Source organism: Mizuhopecten yessoensis, unplaced genomic scaffold (assembly GCF_002113885.1).
Source record: "Mizuhopecten yessoensis strain PY_sf001 unplaced genomic scaffold, ASM211388v2 scaffold9253, whole genome shotgun sequence".
Classification (NCBI taxonomy): Eukaryota; Metazoa; Mollusca; class Bivalvia; order Pectinida; family Pectinidae; genus Mizuhopecten; species Mizuhopecten yessoensis.
The window spans coordinates 627,660-641,743 of record NW_018407955.1 but is presented as its reverse complement, the minus strand read 5'-3'; the positions used below and the strand labels follow the sequence as shown (position 1 = coordinate 641,743).

The following is a 14,084-nucleotide window of genomic DNA, read 5'->3' as shown; positions in this document are numbered from 1 at the left end:
TAACTGTCATCATTACATACACATTATTAAAGTAGATAATATGAATAGCTGACAATTCACTGGGAAGATGAATTGATTATTCTATGAGAATCCATTTTATAGGAGATTTCATGCCTCGTCCAGTAATATGACGCTGTGATTAACAATCAGTGGATGTCACATTTCATCTTAGTCTTAGTCGTCATCCAGCAGGCGAGTATTTTTACCCCTTTTTTCAACTTTAAATTCACTTCCCTACATTAATAGGTATTTATACAAGAATGTACTCTTCCATAGACAGTGTTCTCGATGAGTTTTAAAATAGGTAGCTGTCTCGAAGAGAATAGCTGGTTCACATGCTATAATCATGAAGACCTTATACATATTTTAAAAATAGGCGGCTCAAAGTTGATGAATAGTAGGCTAATTTTGCCAGAAACTGCTTTTAAAGAGAACACTGTTAGGTAAAAGAAAGTCCAGCCTCAAGAATCAAGTCATCTTCATTTCTAGCAGCTTTATCATGAACTGGCTGAACAACGAGGATCATATGTATATTTAGAATGAGGAAATCCCTCTGTTGTATATGAATATTTACACCTGGCATTCCAGGAAATCTCTTACCTGTATCAAGGCCCACCAGGACCTTGGTACTGCTGAGCCACTGCGCATCACTAAGCCCCGCCTCTAGTTGTACGCCAGCCTTGCACTTCTCCACATCGGGGGCACACGAGGGGTCCTGGTAGTACCATATAGACCCATACCAGTACCGACCAGTCAGGTTTGATGCCCCGAGTAATATTCCTCCATCTGTAAAACACAAAACATGTAGTTTAATTTCAGTAAAAACTGTCTAATTTCACCCCTGAGTATTCAGACAACTGTCTAATATGATGCCTAACTATTCCAACATCCTGTCTAGTATGACCCCTGAGTAATGAGACATTCTATGTAAGTAAACATAATAATCCTGTCCTTCAATGTCTAAAGAAATCTACCAAACAAGACATCTGTATTCCGACATTCTGTCTAGTCTAACGAATGTTATGTCCTACAGATTGTCAGACTAGACAGGTCAGTAACATTAACTCATTCACCCCTGAAGATACATTTAGACTCTTCCAATTCAAAGGCTGGAATAGTGAATCCTGAAATTTCAGGGGTGAATAAGTTAATAACATTATAACAAGAAACTCAACAACATTTACCACCAGTATTGCTCTGTAGTAAACTATTTGAATATAAATTTGTATCCTTGGTATCCTAGATACACAAAATGGTACCAGCATATGTGGGAATGTGAGCCTGAAATAGACCGGCGTCATTCTACTCTATGGGTTGTACAAACATAAGGCTGTTGGAAGAGTTAATCTCTGGTTAGGACAGCTTACTAGACTTAAATAATTTTTCATCATGAATTGGCCCCAGGGCTCCTTGGCATATGATCAGGCCAGGTATATGCTGGTGTATGTATCTCAACCATCTGAGGATCTATTGGCCACATGTCTCGATCGGGACAACTTCAAATCCTTGTCACTGAAATATTACGGTGGTTGTTATTTAAAATCCCCTGGGCCGTATTTTCACCATTTCAGAAAATCTAACTGCATTTTCTGTTAAAAATTAACTTTTTCTTCTAAGGAATATATCAGGGACAACACATCAATGACTAATTATGATTATAGAGTTCTGGTCTTAACCCATCTTCCCCCGGCCTCACTATTCTATTTCACCAGCTGGTGGTCAGAATAGTTGAATGGCAAGTTGACATTAAAACTATTCAACGGTTTTTTTTCTCACCACACTATTAAAATTTAATACATTATTTCTTCATGTGGAGGTATTCAAAATTATCACATGAAAATCAGATTTCGGAAAATATTCAAATATTAAAAGAATGCTATAAAAAAGTATTGTTTGAGATTCTAAAATCTCATCAGGTTAATGAAGTGAAAAGGAGAGTCCAGATAGATGTGTGTACTTAGTATATATGTACATAGGTCAGTTGGCAGGCCTCCCCTCGGCTACATAAGTATGACATCAGGTATAAAGGATAGGCAAACTTCGGGCCAAAAATACCTGGCAAACCCTAGCCCTCTCACTACATACCTGAGTTTATATACATACAGTATATACGACTAAATCTTTTTCGAGTCACAATGTTATAATTGATTCCGACAGTTACTTTGTATCTAAGTATACCTGTACAGCCCTGCAGCTTGTATTATATGTAATGTGCAAGCCTCACAATCCATCCTACATAGTACAATGCACAGGTAATCTACTCTGCTCTATTGGTTTAACAGAAGCTGATGTGTTTTACACAAAATCAGAATCCTTCATCTAGACACACAATTCACATTAAGGTTTATAAAATAACAAACTAAAGTAACTACTTTAAAGAAATTTGTTTAAATAAAAATTGTCTACACAACATATCAGACACATCCTTAAACCAAATCTCCCTTTTTAAGGTAGCGCAACTGTCATTTCTCATTTTTGAGATTATACAAATTATATTCAATTAGTCAATCAATTAACAGTATAGAACAGCTTGGAGACTATAGCAATTTACACTAATATTTTATAAATTACATTGATTCTATTTTAAGTACTTTTTAGACATTCTAAAATTTAGCCATACAAATTCTTCCCAATGAATTTGTTTTTAAAAAAGTGATAAGTATATGTATGAAGATAGGACATACAAATTGATATTTGAAACGATTCCATATTTTCTGTGATTTCAAATGATTTCAAATGATTTCATTTTAAGAGCAGCACCGCTTTGTGGCATTACATATATATGCATATACTGATCAACAAGTTCTATGGTATTTACATGAAGCGTGTGGAATTCAAACCTTGCCTATTAGGAGGTGGTCTTTGTCAGTTTTAACCAATCAGTAGTGTTATTTCTGTTAACAGATATTGGATATGAAATAGTACCTTAGGAACAAATATATGGTGGTGGTTCATACCAGACGAGGGCAGCTTATGACAATGATAAACTATGTCCAGTCCAGTCCGTATGAAAGGTATACACATGAGAGCTAGTGAATGCCCCAGACTGCAGAATGTCTTGCAATGCCTGCAGGTCATCATGTTCTCGTACACTCTATATATATCGCAAAGTATGGTCATCCCAATACAGATTCTTTCAATCACTTTTAATCTTTAAATCTCAGAAATCTTTATTTTAATTTTTTGTAACTGCACAATTCTTCTGATGGTTGTTTTGAATCTTAACTTGAATTGAAAAATAAGAAATTTGTGAAAGTTTCCATGATGGTTGTATATTTTGAGCATTCAAGCAGGTTTCTGAGTAAGTGTGTTCTAAATGCTACAAGCTGTCATGTGTAAAACCTAGGAACAGAACTGACATTAATTGAATGCACAAGATGTCAAACATCCTGATAGCTGGATGTACCCTAGACCACCTCATAGAGACTGCCCCGATGTTCGAAAAAGGGATACATGAACCAATATCTGACATTTTCCTTCAGATCTTACCCACCCCAGCAACCAATAACACTATCAGGGATAGCTTTAACCTTAACCTCAATAGCATGAGCAATAAGCTGGGATCTACACATGCCGATCATGTTCAAGTATTGCCCTTCAGAATCAGGAATTTATCAGAATGTTTTGGGGAAACAGACCCTGGGATGAAACTGGGGAAAAAAGCATCGACCATTTCTGGAAATATGGATGATCACCATAACAAATCTGAATACAGCACATTAGACCGTTCAGCTTTTATTCAAGCCTATCTTTATGACAATATCATCATTTTGTTCCTAGCTCCTACACATTCTGCATGTTGCAAACTCGGTCAATCATGAGCAATTAATTTAAAAACTGATTAGTGGATCATTAGAATTTCCCAACAGAAAACATTCCACTTTTAAGTATTCCAGTCCCACTGCTGGCATTCCATACAGAAAATAACCTCCCGTTAATTCCCCTTTGGATATAACTGTAGTGACATGAGCTATCACTGACAGTTTGATCAGTGAGTTAAAGCAGCCAAGCTGTGATCAGGGGTCCAGGGTTCGAATCCTAGTCTGCCTCCATTTCATTTTCTACTTTCACTCAGAAAACTGTGCACAAATTTTCCTTTATCACCTTTATACATTTTTTCATTAAGTTCTGCAATACACGGTTTTCTTTCTAGAAATAATTTACCAAAGCTGAAGTCATGCAGGTATAAGTTTCCAATGCACAGCAGAGCTAGTTTCTGGCAATGGACCAAGGATCCTTAACTTGTGCATCTCATGAAGCACTAGTACTTAAGCAATATCACAACTTCTATGTTGAAATTATGATATGCTATATATTTATAGTATTTCATGTGCATAACGTGACTAATATCTCGATGATAGCATTGCCTCTGAATTTAGTCAAGATATTTCTTAAACTGGGGAAAATTATGAGCAATTTTGCAAACCTATCATTACATTTCATATATCATGATTTTTTTTTATATATGATTTTTTCACAATTTGTTTTACATTTTTTTAGATATAACTTGCAATTGCATAATTTTGCAAACCTATCAATTTACATTTCATATATAATATTAAGTTCCTTGTGAACAAATCAAATTACGATTGCAACTCTATATGAATTTGTGCAAAAATCAATAGGTTGCAAAGTCTCTATATATGTAACAAGAGGCCCAGAGGGCCTGTATCGCTCACCTGGATACCTAAGCAATCATGGCAAACTATTCTCCAAATGAGATCAAAGGAATATGCCAGACCCCAAGGCCAATCCTTGTAGCATAGCTATATTAGATTTTTCATGCCCAGCAATTTTATGTATGGTTATGGGTGGGGATCTCAACTATTTCCAAGCTTTGACTCCCTAGTGTTGTGGCCAGACCCCAGGATCGATTCTAATATCGCGACTGCATTTGTCTCTTTTTGCCAAGCATTTGAATATATAGTTTTGGGGTGGGGATCTCAACTGTTTCAAAGTTATGACCCAGGGGCCAAGTCTGCAAGGGTGGGGCTAACCCTGGGATCAATTCTAATGTCATGACTGCATTCGTCTCTTTATGCCCAACAATTGTATATATAGTTTTGGGGTGGGGATATTAACCATTTCAAAGTTATGACCCAGGGGTTAAGTCTCCAAGGGTGGGGCAGTCCCCAAGGCCAACCTGGAAGCATATGTGCAATCATCTCTTTATACTCAGCAATTGTATATATACGGTTATAGGGTGGGGCTCTCAACTGTTTCCAAGCTGTGACTAAGAAACTAGGTCCCTAGGGATTCGGTCAGACCCCAGGGTCTATTCTGATATCATGATTGCATTCGTCTCTTTATGCCCAGCATTTGTATATATAGTTTTGGGGTGGGGATCTCAACCGTTTTAAAGTTATGGCCCAGGGACTATGTCTCCAAGGATGGGGCCAGACCCTAGGGACATCCTGGAAGCAAATGTACATTATTCTCTTTATACTCAGCAATTGTATATATGGTTATATGGTGGGGATCTCAACCATTTCCAAGTAATGCATTTTATCGGCCCCACCCCTTAGCCCGGGGGGTCAGCCCCACCATTTGTACAATTTTGAATCCCTGCCCCCCATGAATACTTCTGACCAAATATGATCAATATCCATGGCATAGTTCTGCAAAAGAAGTCATTTATAGCAATATAACCAAATTGCCCCCTTTTGGCCCCGCCCCTCAGCCCCCTGGGGGGTCAGCCCCACCATTTGTACAATTTTGAATCCCAACCACCTAGAGATGCTTCCAGTCAAATTTGATTTAATTCCAACCTGTGGTTAAGAAGAAGAAGTCGTTTACAGAAATTGTTGACGTACGGAGGTACGACAGACGCCACGGTATGGCATAAGCTCACCTTGGTCCTTCGGACCAGGTGAGCTTATAAACTACAGCAATGTTGTAACTGTATATTTTCCAGTAATGAAATGACACCACAACAAGTTGCTTACGTGTACGTATGGTTTATGGTGTCGAGTGACCCCTGTCAGTAATTACAGCCATCATTCATCAGGCCCCTCCTTTAATTATCCCAATTACTTAGTGTATTACAATACCTGTACATGACAGCTAGCTGTATGTCACACAAAGTCTATAACATTAGTTTATACACTGCTATTTAACAACAAACATATTTTCGAGTACAGTGTAGTCAATCTTCATTTAACAAACTCAAAAACAAATGACATTTTGGCAATAACAACATGTTTTGCCTCGATCAAACATTTTCTGTTGTATTGTTACAACACATAAATAAAGATTTAATCAAGTAAATATCCCAGTTTAACTGTAGAAGTAAAATTCCAAATGTCAGTACAATATGGATATCATTTTGTAGTACAAGAAACTTTCATTTCAAAACATTAAGCAAGACATAAATCAAACCCCCCCCCCCCCCAAAAAAAAATTTGGAAATTAGGTAAATGCGGTAGTTAGGAAAGTAATATCAATCAATTACTTAAAAAAAAGATGATTTGTTAATAACAAGAGGCCGAGAGGGCCTGTATCGCTCACCTGTTTCTTTGGTTACACAAAACTGACATATAGATAACTTCAGACCAAATTTGGTAACTAGAACACAAGACATTTTAACATATCTCTCAAATGCTTCTTAAGATATTGTTGTTTGAAATTTGAAATTTCAATTTTAGAGCTTTTAAACCACATTGACCTTTCACTTTTTCTAGCACTTAAAGTTGACCTTTGACCTCATTACTGTAATTGAGAAAAATATTCACACTGCAGAACATACCCAAGTATCATGACACTAGTCCAAATGGTTTTTAGGATATTGTTGTTTGAAGTTTTTAACATTTTTGACCCCTGTGACCTTGAAAGTAGGTAAAGGTCATTTTAATGAGGAAACTTTACAGCACTTTATCCCAGGTATCTACTGGCCAAATATCATGACCCTGGGTCCTCTAATTCTTCAGAAGAAGTCGTTCAAAAGATAAAGGTGGCGGACAGATGACGGACGCTGCAGTTTGGAATAAGCTCACAAGGCCCAAAGGGTCACTGGTGAGCTAATAATGGTTTCATTTGCTTAAAATCAAGTCAATTATGGTAAAATATATCCTTTTGACCAAAGAACTGTATTTTCTAGAAAACAGTAAACACATTATTATTTTTCTATTCTCCATAAAAAAAAAGAGCTTTATATTAAATGCACTGATAAAAGCAATTACTGGGTATTGTTATGTTTTATGAAAAATAAAACTATTTTGGAAAACGACACTTGGACAGGAAGGGCTCCAATCTGATTTTCAAACTTTTTGGCCCTTTAGCATTACCGATGCGCCCTAAAAGGACGAAAGTGCTGTATGATGCAGTGTAATTAATTTTTGGCATATTGTATTTATTAGTAAACTTTTGAAGGTGCAATCAGCTGTGTGTCGGATGTTCATCCTTCAGGGTGGAATCCAGTGATGATTTTGGTCATTTATCATTAATTGTAAAGGATCGTAACATCGATGCCTACCTCGTCAACCTTTTAGTCACTATAACATCTAGTTATGTAGAGACACAGGTCTCAAAACCTTCACTGTACTGCGAGGTTACACCGTTATAACTGGAACCACGAGCAGTCTTGTGTATCTTAACTAAACACTGTCTGTATTTAAACAACATAAAAGACGAGATAAACAGAGATTAGTCTTGCTACCATCCCCAGTGCTCCTAGCCTCTGGTCCCGCAGTAATACCCCAGGATCAGAAGATCAACAACCCACCCTCCCACCGCAAACATGCTCCAGTGTATCTATCTATCTCTACAGATAATCTTCTCACAACTTGAAAAATACAAGATGACAGTGTTCTGATAGATATGGAACCAACCTGCAGGGTATGGCTATACCTGGAGAGTGGCAAAGGCTACAATCTCTGTAGCGTTTGGCACTAATAAAGGCTGAGTAAGTTGGTGTAATTAAAAACCAACTGTTTTTGATAATTCACTATGATTGCATCTACACTTTGCTCACTTATAAATGAGCATGTCTTTACCTACACTATATTACCATATCATCTCTTACTTAGCCGATATAAAATTTTACTATCAACCTTAAAGTTGCTCTAATGTCTTTCGCTACATTGTACAAGTATAATTCAATGAAACATTAGAGATCAACACAGTCAATCATGAAGTGTTTTATTGTGAATATTTCATATCATATGCAATGCATTGTAATTGCAGTATCCCAGATATTAGACTGAGTAAGACCTAAAATAATTAGAATTGTAAGCCACAGGCCTAGGCATACTAATACCCTTCCTCCCATTGAACCATTCATGTTGATGTCTTAATAGCCAATCAGAGGCTGTTACAGCCACATTGAACCCCCAAATTTAACTGTCTGCTTTTTAATATAAAACATATCTCCTATATGTATCACTCCCTCAAAGTATCAACAAAGTCAGCCCATTACACTCAATTCATAACCAATATTGTCTCAGCCAATCAGATGCCATGGCAGCCATCTTGAATCTCAAAAGTTAAAAGTTGGTCATATGATGTAAGTATATCCCCTTTGAACTCAATTTATAACTGATATTGGCCCTAAATGACTCACATTGTTGATGGGCCGTTAAACAATACAAATAAATATAACTGTTATTTTACTCAGCCAATCAAGAGGCCATGGTGCACGTGGCAATCCTGAATCCAAAAAAATAAATGTTGACCATTTGATGTAATTTTTTACCCTGTGTCTCACTCTCAGAAAGTTCTTCGTAATTGGTGACACAAATTTGGATTTTTTTTCTAGACAATGGCTATTTATCGGAAGAGCTCTTCGATCACATGACCAATCACATGACCGCTACTTGAGAGCTCTCGTGATTTATCGGTGAAAACATTGTGGAATCTCGTGAGACTTCGAGTAAACAACAACAGGAAAATGGTTCACCGATCAATCATTTCAAAATGTGAGGTTTTGAGGACTTTCCGTAAATTCATGTCCCACGCCAAGAGACTTGAACGGAGGTGAAAATCCATGAGATTTTGCCTCACACCGTGAGATCTGGCATGTATGCAATGCTTGAAATGGAAAGTACAAAAAGAACATTAACTTAGGGGAATTTCTTTTTTTACTTGAAATAGAAACATCAGGTGCACAACTACATGATGTGTTTGTCATACATATAAATTTTGTTAAAATCAGTTTTATCAGTTCAGGAGTTTTCAGGATACTATTTTTATAATTTCATGCAAGGACAGACAGATGGACAAGCAGATACCCATCTCTTAACTTTGTTGTGGAGGTGGGAGGGAAGAAAATTCAATTTAGCATTCAAATAATGAAGAGGGGATAGATATACAGAAACATCCATTTAGACAGGTGCTACTGTTGTGTTTAAATAGTATACCAGTACATTGAAGGCAGATATCTGCATACCAACTCTATGTAATGTCAATTGTAAATACTCGGTTTGAAGTTATCTAACAGGCTTAGGTATATACAGAGCCACCTCACCTGTAAATACAAATGTACCTTACAATGTCCCAATGACACATGGAAACAAAATTCACAGACGATATATCCTCAAGATACAGAAATTGACAATTACAAAGTAAACATGCTAGAATTCAAAATGGCTATCAGACGACACATCACCAGAAATCAGTGAAATATTTTGTAAAAATAAATAAATTTAAATTTAAATTTAAAATCATTGTACATATATATGTTAAGCATTCAAAGCTTGTTAGAAGTGTTTTTCTAGTGTTTCACTTGATTGCTCCTCAATAGGAGCCTATATATCTCTCACACCTACATCAATGGAGCACCCCACTGATACAATCTCACACTGCCCCAGATACTTGTGGAACTGTAACATCCTAGCCCCTCTGGCAGCAAATTACAGATCAACTCAATAATACAATTTTATATATATATCATTCCTTCTCAGTGTTAAGTTTCCATGGTATTGAATCTGTGTGTATGGTAACATGTTATACATGGATAAACAATCTTAAGGATGCCTGTCCTACTGCTTGAAAAACACTAGAGAATTCTACTGTAGTTTTTCGTATGTACAGTTACCTCCCCTGAGTTTTATTTTTTGGCCGGGGTATTACCGTTGACCAGGTGCTATAATAAGTTAGAGTGACAGTATAATGATCAGAAGCTCAAGGTTCCAATCCTGGTCTGACCCAGTTAACGTTGCTACCACATTTTTAACCTCAGAGCTCTTATTGTCAGTCATTATTATTATTTCATAAATATCCAGCAAAATCAGGGTTCACACTAGCTTTAAGGACTCATGCGTCAAATTTTTTCACAAAAGTCAATTTTCTTGCACCAAATTTTATATCTATGAGCCTTAGCGGACTGCAGGCATGAACCCAGCTGTAAATGATTTGATCTAAAGTCAAGTTGGAAAAAGTTTTCAATACATAGTTAATTTTTGATAATGGTGCAACCTGGGATCCTTAACTGAACTGGAATTAAACATGCATGAAAACTCTCTATATTTCCTTCTATATATAATAACCTAACCCTGATAACGAACAAGACTTCAGTGTCATGGCTGCATCTGGGTATGGTATGTACACAAAATGCAGTACCCCAAACCCAGCATGGCACTATTACTTTAGGGACGATAACAAACTTACAAGAATATCTTTCTTGATAATTTAATAAGATGATAAATCATATTCCACTTAATTATTTTCCGCGTACACTCCATATAGACTTAATGCACATTTCAGGACACCTACAAAGCTTATAATTTACCACTTAACTGTTCCTTTCATAATATAATTAGCCTCCCTCCTGATTTTTTTCTGGCGTTATCTAACAACTTAGAAATTGTGGCGTTTTTTCTATTTGTTATCTCTTGGCAAGAAGCTGTGTGTGCATGTTTTTAAAGAAGCCGGAGACTTGGTGTCATTTCATTATCTACCATACATCTGCGCCACATCTCTCCATGCTGGGTACCAAACATACGCTCTACAGATATAAAGTTAAAGGGCATTACACAGAAGGATTTTCCCCTCTGGTTTGTATTACAACTGAAGAAACTCTTGACAGTTAAAAAAAGAAATATGCTGTTTTTTAGCCAATGGTCATAACCATATGTAGATGGTCATAACCATATGTACACAGCACAAGTAATATTTGCTTGTTTGTTTGAAGTTGTTCCAACATATCTGACTTTAAGTTCAGTTTCTTCACACATTTTAACGATTTGTTCCTAATATTAAAGTTCCCCTAAAAGGAAGGCATTGCTGAACTTGAGAACAGACTGTAGCAAAGGAATCTTCACGAAGCTGTGGCACATGACAATGACGTTTATTGATGATGGTTCCACAAATTAAGGACCATTGAAAAGTTTCATCAAATGAAGTACGAAAGTGCATATGTCGATACCAGTGACTATCATACTTGTACAAGGGCTAATGTCTTTGGAATTTGGGGAAAATGCGACAGTCTATTTCCCAATTTTGTGAAAATCATTTACATTTCAAAATCGGGAAAAACACTGTTGCATTTTCTCACAAAATTTGAAAACATATACATATCCTATACATATCCTCAAAACAAACAGAATTTCAATCAGAATCCTGTAATTGAACTTATTATAATTCTAACATTACTTGTTTGTCATTAAAATAGCTGCATCTATGAGAATGAACAAAAAGAAACGTGCGATGCTAAAGAATTTAATAAAACGTTAAAACAAAAGTAAAATGTAAACATGACCAGATAGCCTAAAATGTATATAAACAGGCTGAGGAAATTAGTATCTAGACATCCTTTATTTTTCTTAATGTTAAGCTGTCCTTTCCAATCTAGATTATAGCAAGCTTGACTCATTCACCCCTGAAGACACATTTGAACTGTTCCAATTCAAAGCTTGGAATAGTTCATTATGAAAGTTCAGATGTGAATGAGTTAATGTGACTGCCCCAACAGAAACTGATAAAAGCTGTCCTAGGTTATTAGATCCCAGCAAGGTGCTGCTCTGAGATGATCTTCACAAGGAGCTCAGACTACCAAGTAGCTCTCTGATATATTCTATGAAGCTGCTCTTGGATAATCCACAAAGTTGCTCAGAAATTGAAGTCCAGGAAGAATCATCAGTGTCCAGTATTTCACAGTTGGTGTGTAAGATGCCTCATTGGCAACTGCAGTTTTAAGTTCTAGTATTTCATTTTCTATACTAGTACTGTTATTTTTATACAATAGAATTTGGTTTGATTTGTTTGTGTTTTACGTTCTATTAACAGCTATGGTCACGAAGGACGTGCCAGGTTTTGTTGGTGGAGGAAAGCTTGCGCTCCCGGAGAAAAACCGAAAAACTCAATAGAAACATTTATCCTGAGCAAAATAACAAGGTCCGGAATATTTTTCATTTTGCGCCTAATATTTCTTTCTTTGGTGTTCACTAGGTCACCTGGTTACAGGAATGATGATGATGATAATCATAGTGTTATTCTAACCCCTTTTCCAACAAAGACCTTCAAAAAGGGAGATAACTCACAACCAATTAATGACCGTAGGTCTAACAAACGTACAAACCACTTCTACAGATGTGTGGGAAACATTTCTTATCTTCTACAGCATAACCATTTATTATAATTAGGTCCCTGATTTACTGACTAAAAGTCTGGAGGCAATTACACTTCATCTGCCAATGCTGATATAATTAGCACAATAACAAGCACCTGTCTAGAACTATATACACATTAAAACAAACCCTTTCAAAACATCTTCCTGAGGAATCAGAGATGGGACCCTGTCCCTATCTTATTAACACCAGGCTTATAGTTTCAACACATGAAGTAGTCATGTACATTGTCAGAATATTTTTTTATTGAATTTGAATAGGTTTATAGCTTGTTGAGAAATATTTCAGTACAGTTCTATGAATAACACACATATGCATAATACTCTATCAGGCATGTTGCTCTGAATATATAATTATTTATTTCATATAAGTAACTTCTGCTTGTTTCAGGGTTCGAATTTAAGCTCGCATACTCGCGAAAAGCGAGTGCAAATTGCAAACTGCGAGTAGAGATTTCAGACACCAGCATTTTTTTGCGAGTGAAAATTTTGGGCTGAATAATCCTCATTTCTAATGGTCGGTCTTTACAAATTCTTTCTTTGACAACTCGCGGTCATTTAAGCGCATTCTTGTCATTCGCCGAACGAATGATTCAGCTTTTGTCATTAACGGAAGTTTACAATCGATACATGTCCCGTGTGCATGTCCCGTGCGCATGTCCGTTAGGAAGTACCTGCACAAATAATGATGACGTTTACCGCATGCATGATGTTTTTCGGTAATCTATTTTTAGTTACTATTTATAGCGCAAATACGATAGGCTTGACTAGTCACGTGGTTGTATTGGAGTTTCACAAGGTTAAATTTCACAGCTCGCTGCACCGGCAAAATAACAAATGGACATATGGAGCAAGAAACTAAGATGCAGTTTCTATGCTATATCTTAGACTAGCCTGAGCAGGCCAGCATCCTTTCACAGCAAGGTTTGCGTCATGTATACATCCCAATGACCATAATTTAAAATGTCAGTTAATGCTGTGTTGTTTTAGAATTTAATTCTAAGTTAACACGTCTAATAAAGATGGAAAAATGCAAATTGCAAGTTGTTTTCTCATTTAGCAAGTAAGAAAAAATACCACTTGCGAGAAAATACAAGTAGAAAATCTGGTTAAATTCGAACCCTGTGTTTATGTATTTTTTATTGTATTATTGTTGTAAAGTGACTGTTTATCTCTGTTATATGTTATGATATGTAAATGTTCATGTTCCTGTCTTGATAAAGGGGCGGATTGCCCTGAAGTTTTGAAAAATGTCTTTGTCTGCACAGAGTCAGAGTCGTTATTACTTCTTTACCCATATATCTATTTAAGTAATACGCATCCAACAAACACTTGTTTGTTCGGACCCAGTGCCAATGTTGGATCATACTGTCGTTATTACTTATGAGACCTATATATATATTATATATATATATGTCCAAAATGCTTGGCAAGACACTTATAAAACAAGGGCATTAATTAGGTCAAATATAGTATCAAACAGGAATCTACACTAAATCTTTGTGCCTTGACTCAAGACTTTCAT

At 36.4% G+C, this 14,084-nt stretch overlaps 1 protein-coding gene across 1 annotated transcript in view; it reads right to left on the bottom strand.

Moving 5' to 3' along the window:
* LOC110457586 (methylosome protein 50-like) overlaps positions 1 to 14,084 on the bottom strand; it is a 34,846-nt gene that overhangs the window by 9,311 nt on the left and 11,451 nt on the right. The window contains exon 2 of the mRNA XM_021508920.1: positions 601 to 786. Coding sequence (XP_021364595.1) covers positions 601 to 786 — 186 coding nt within the window. The remainder of the gene's footprint in view (positions 1 to 600; positions 787 to 14,084) is intronic.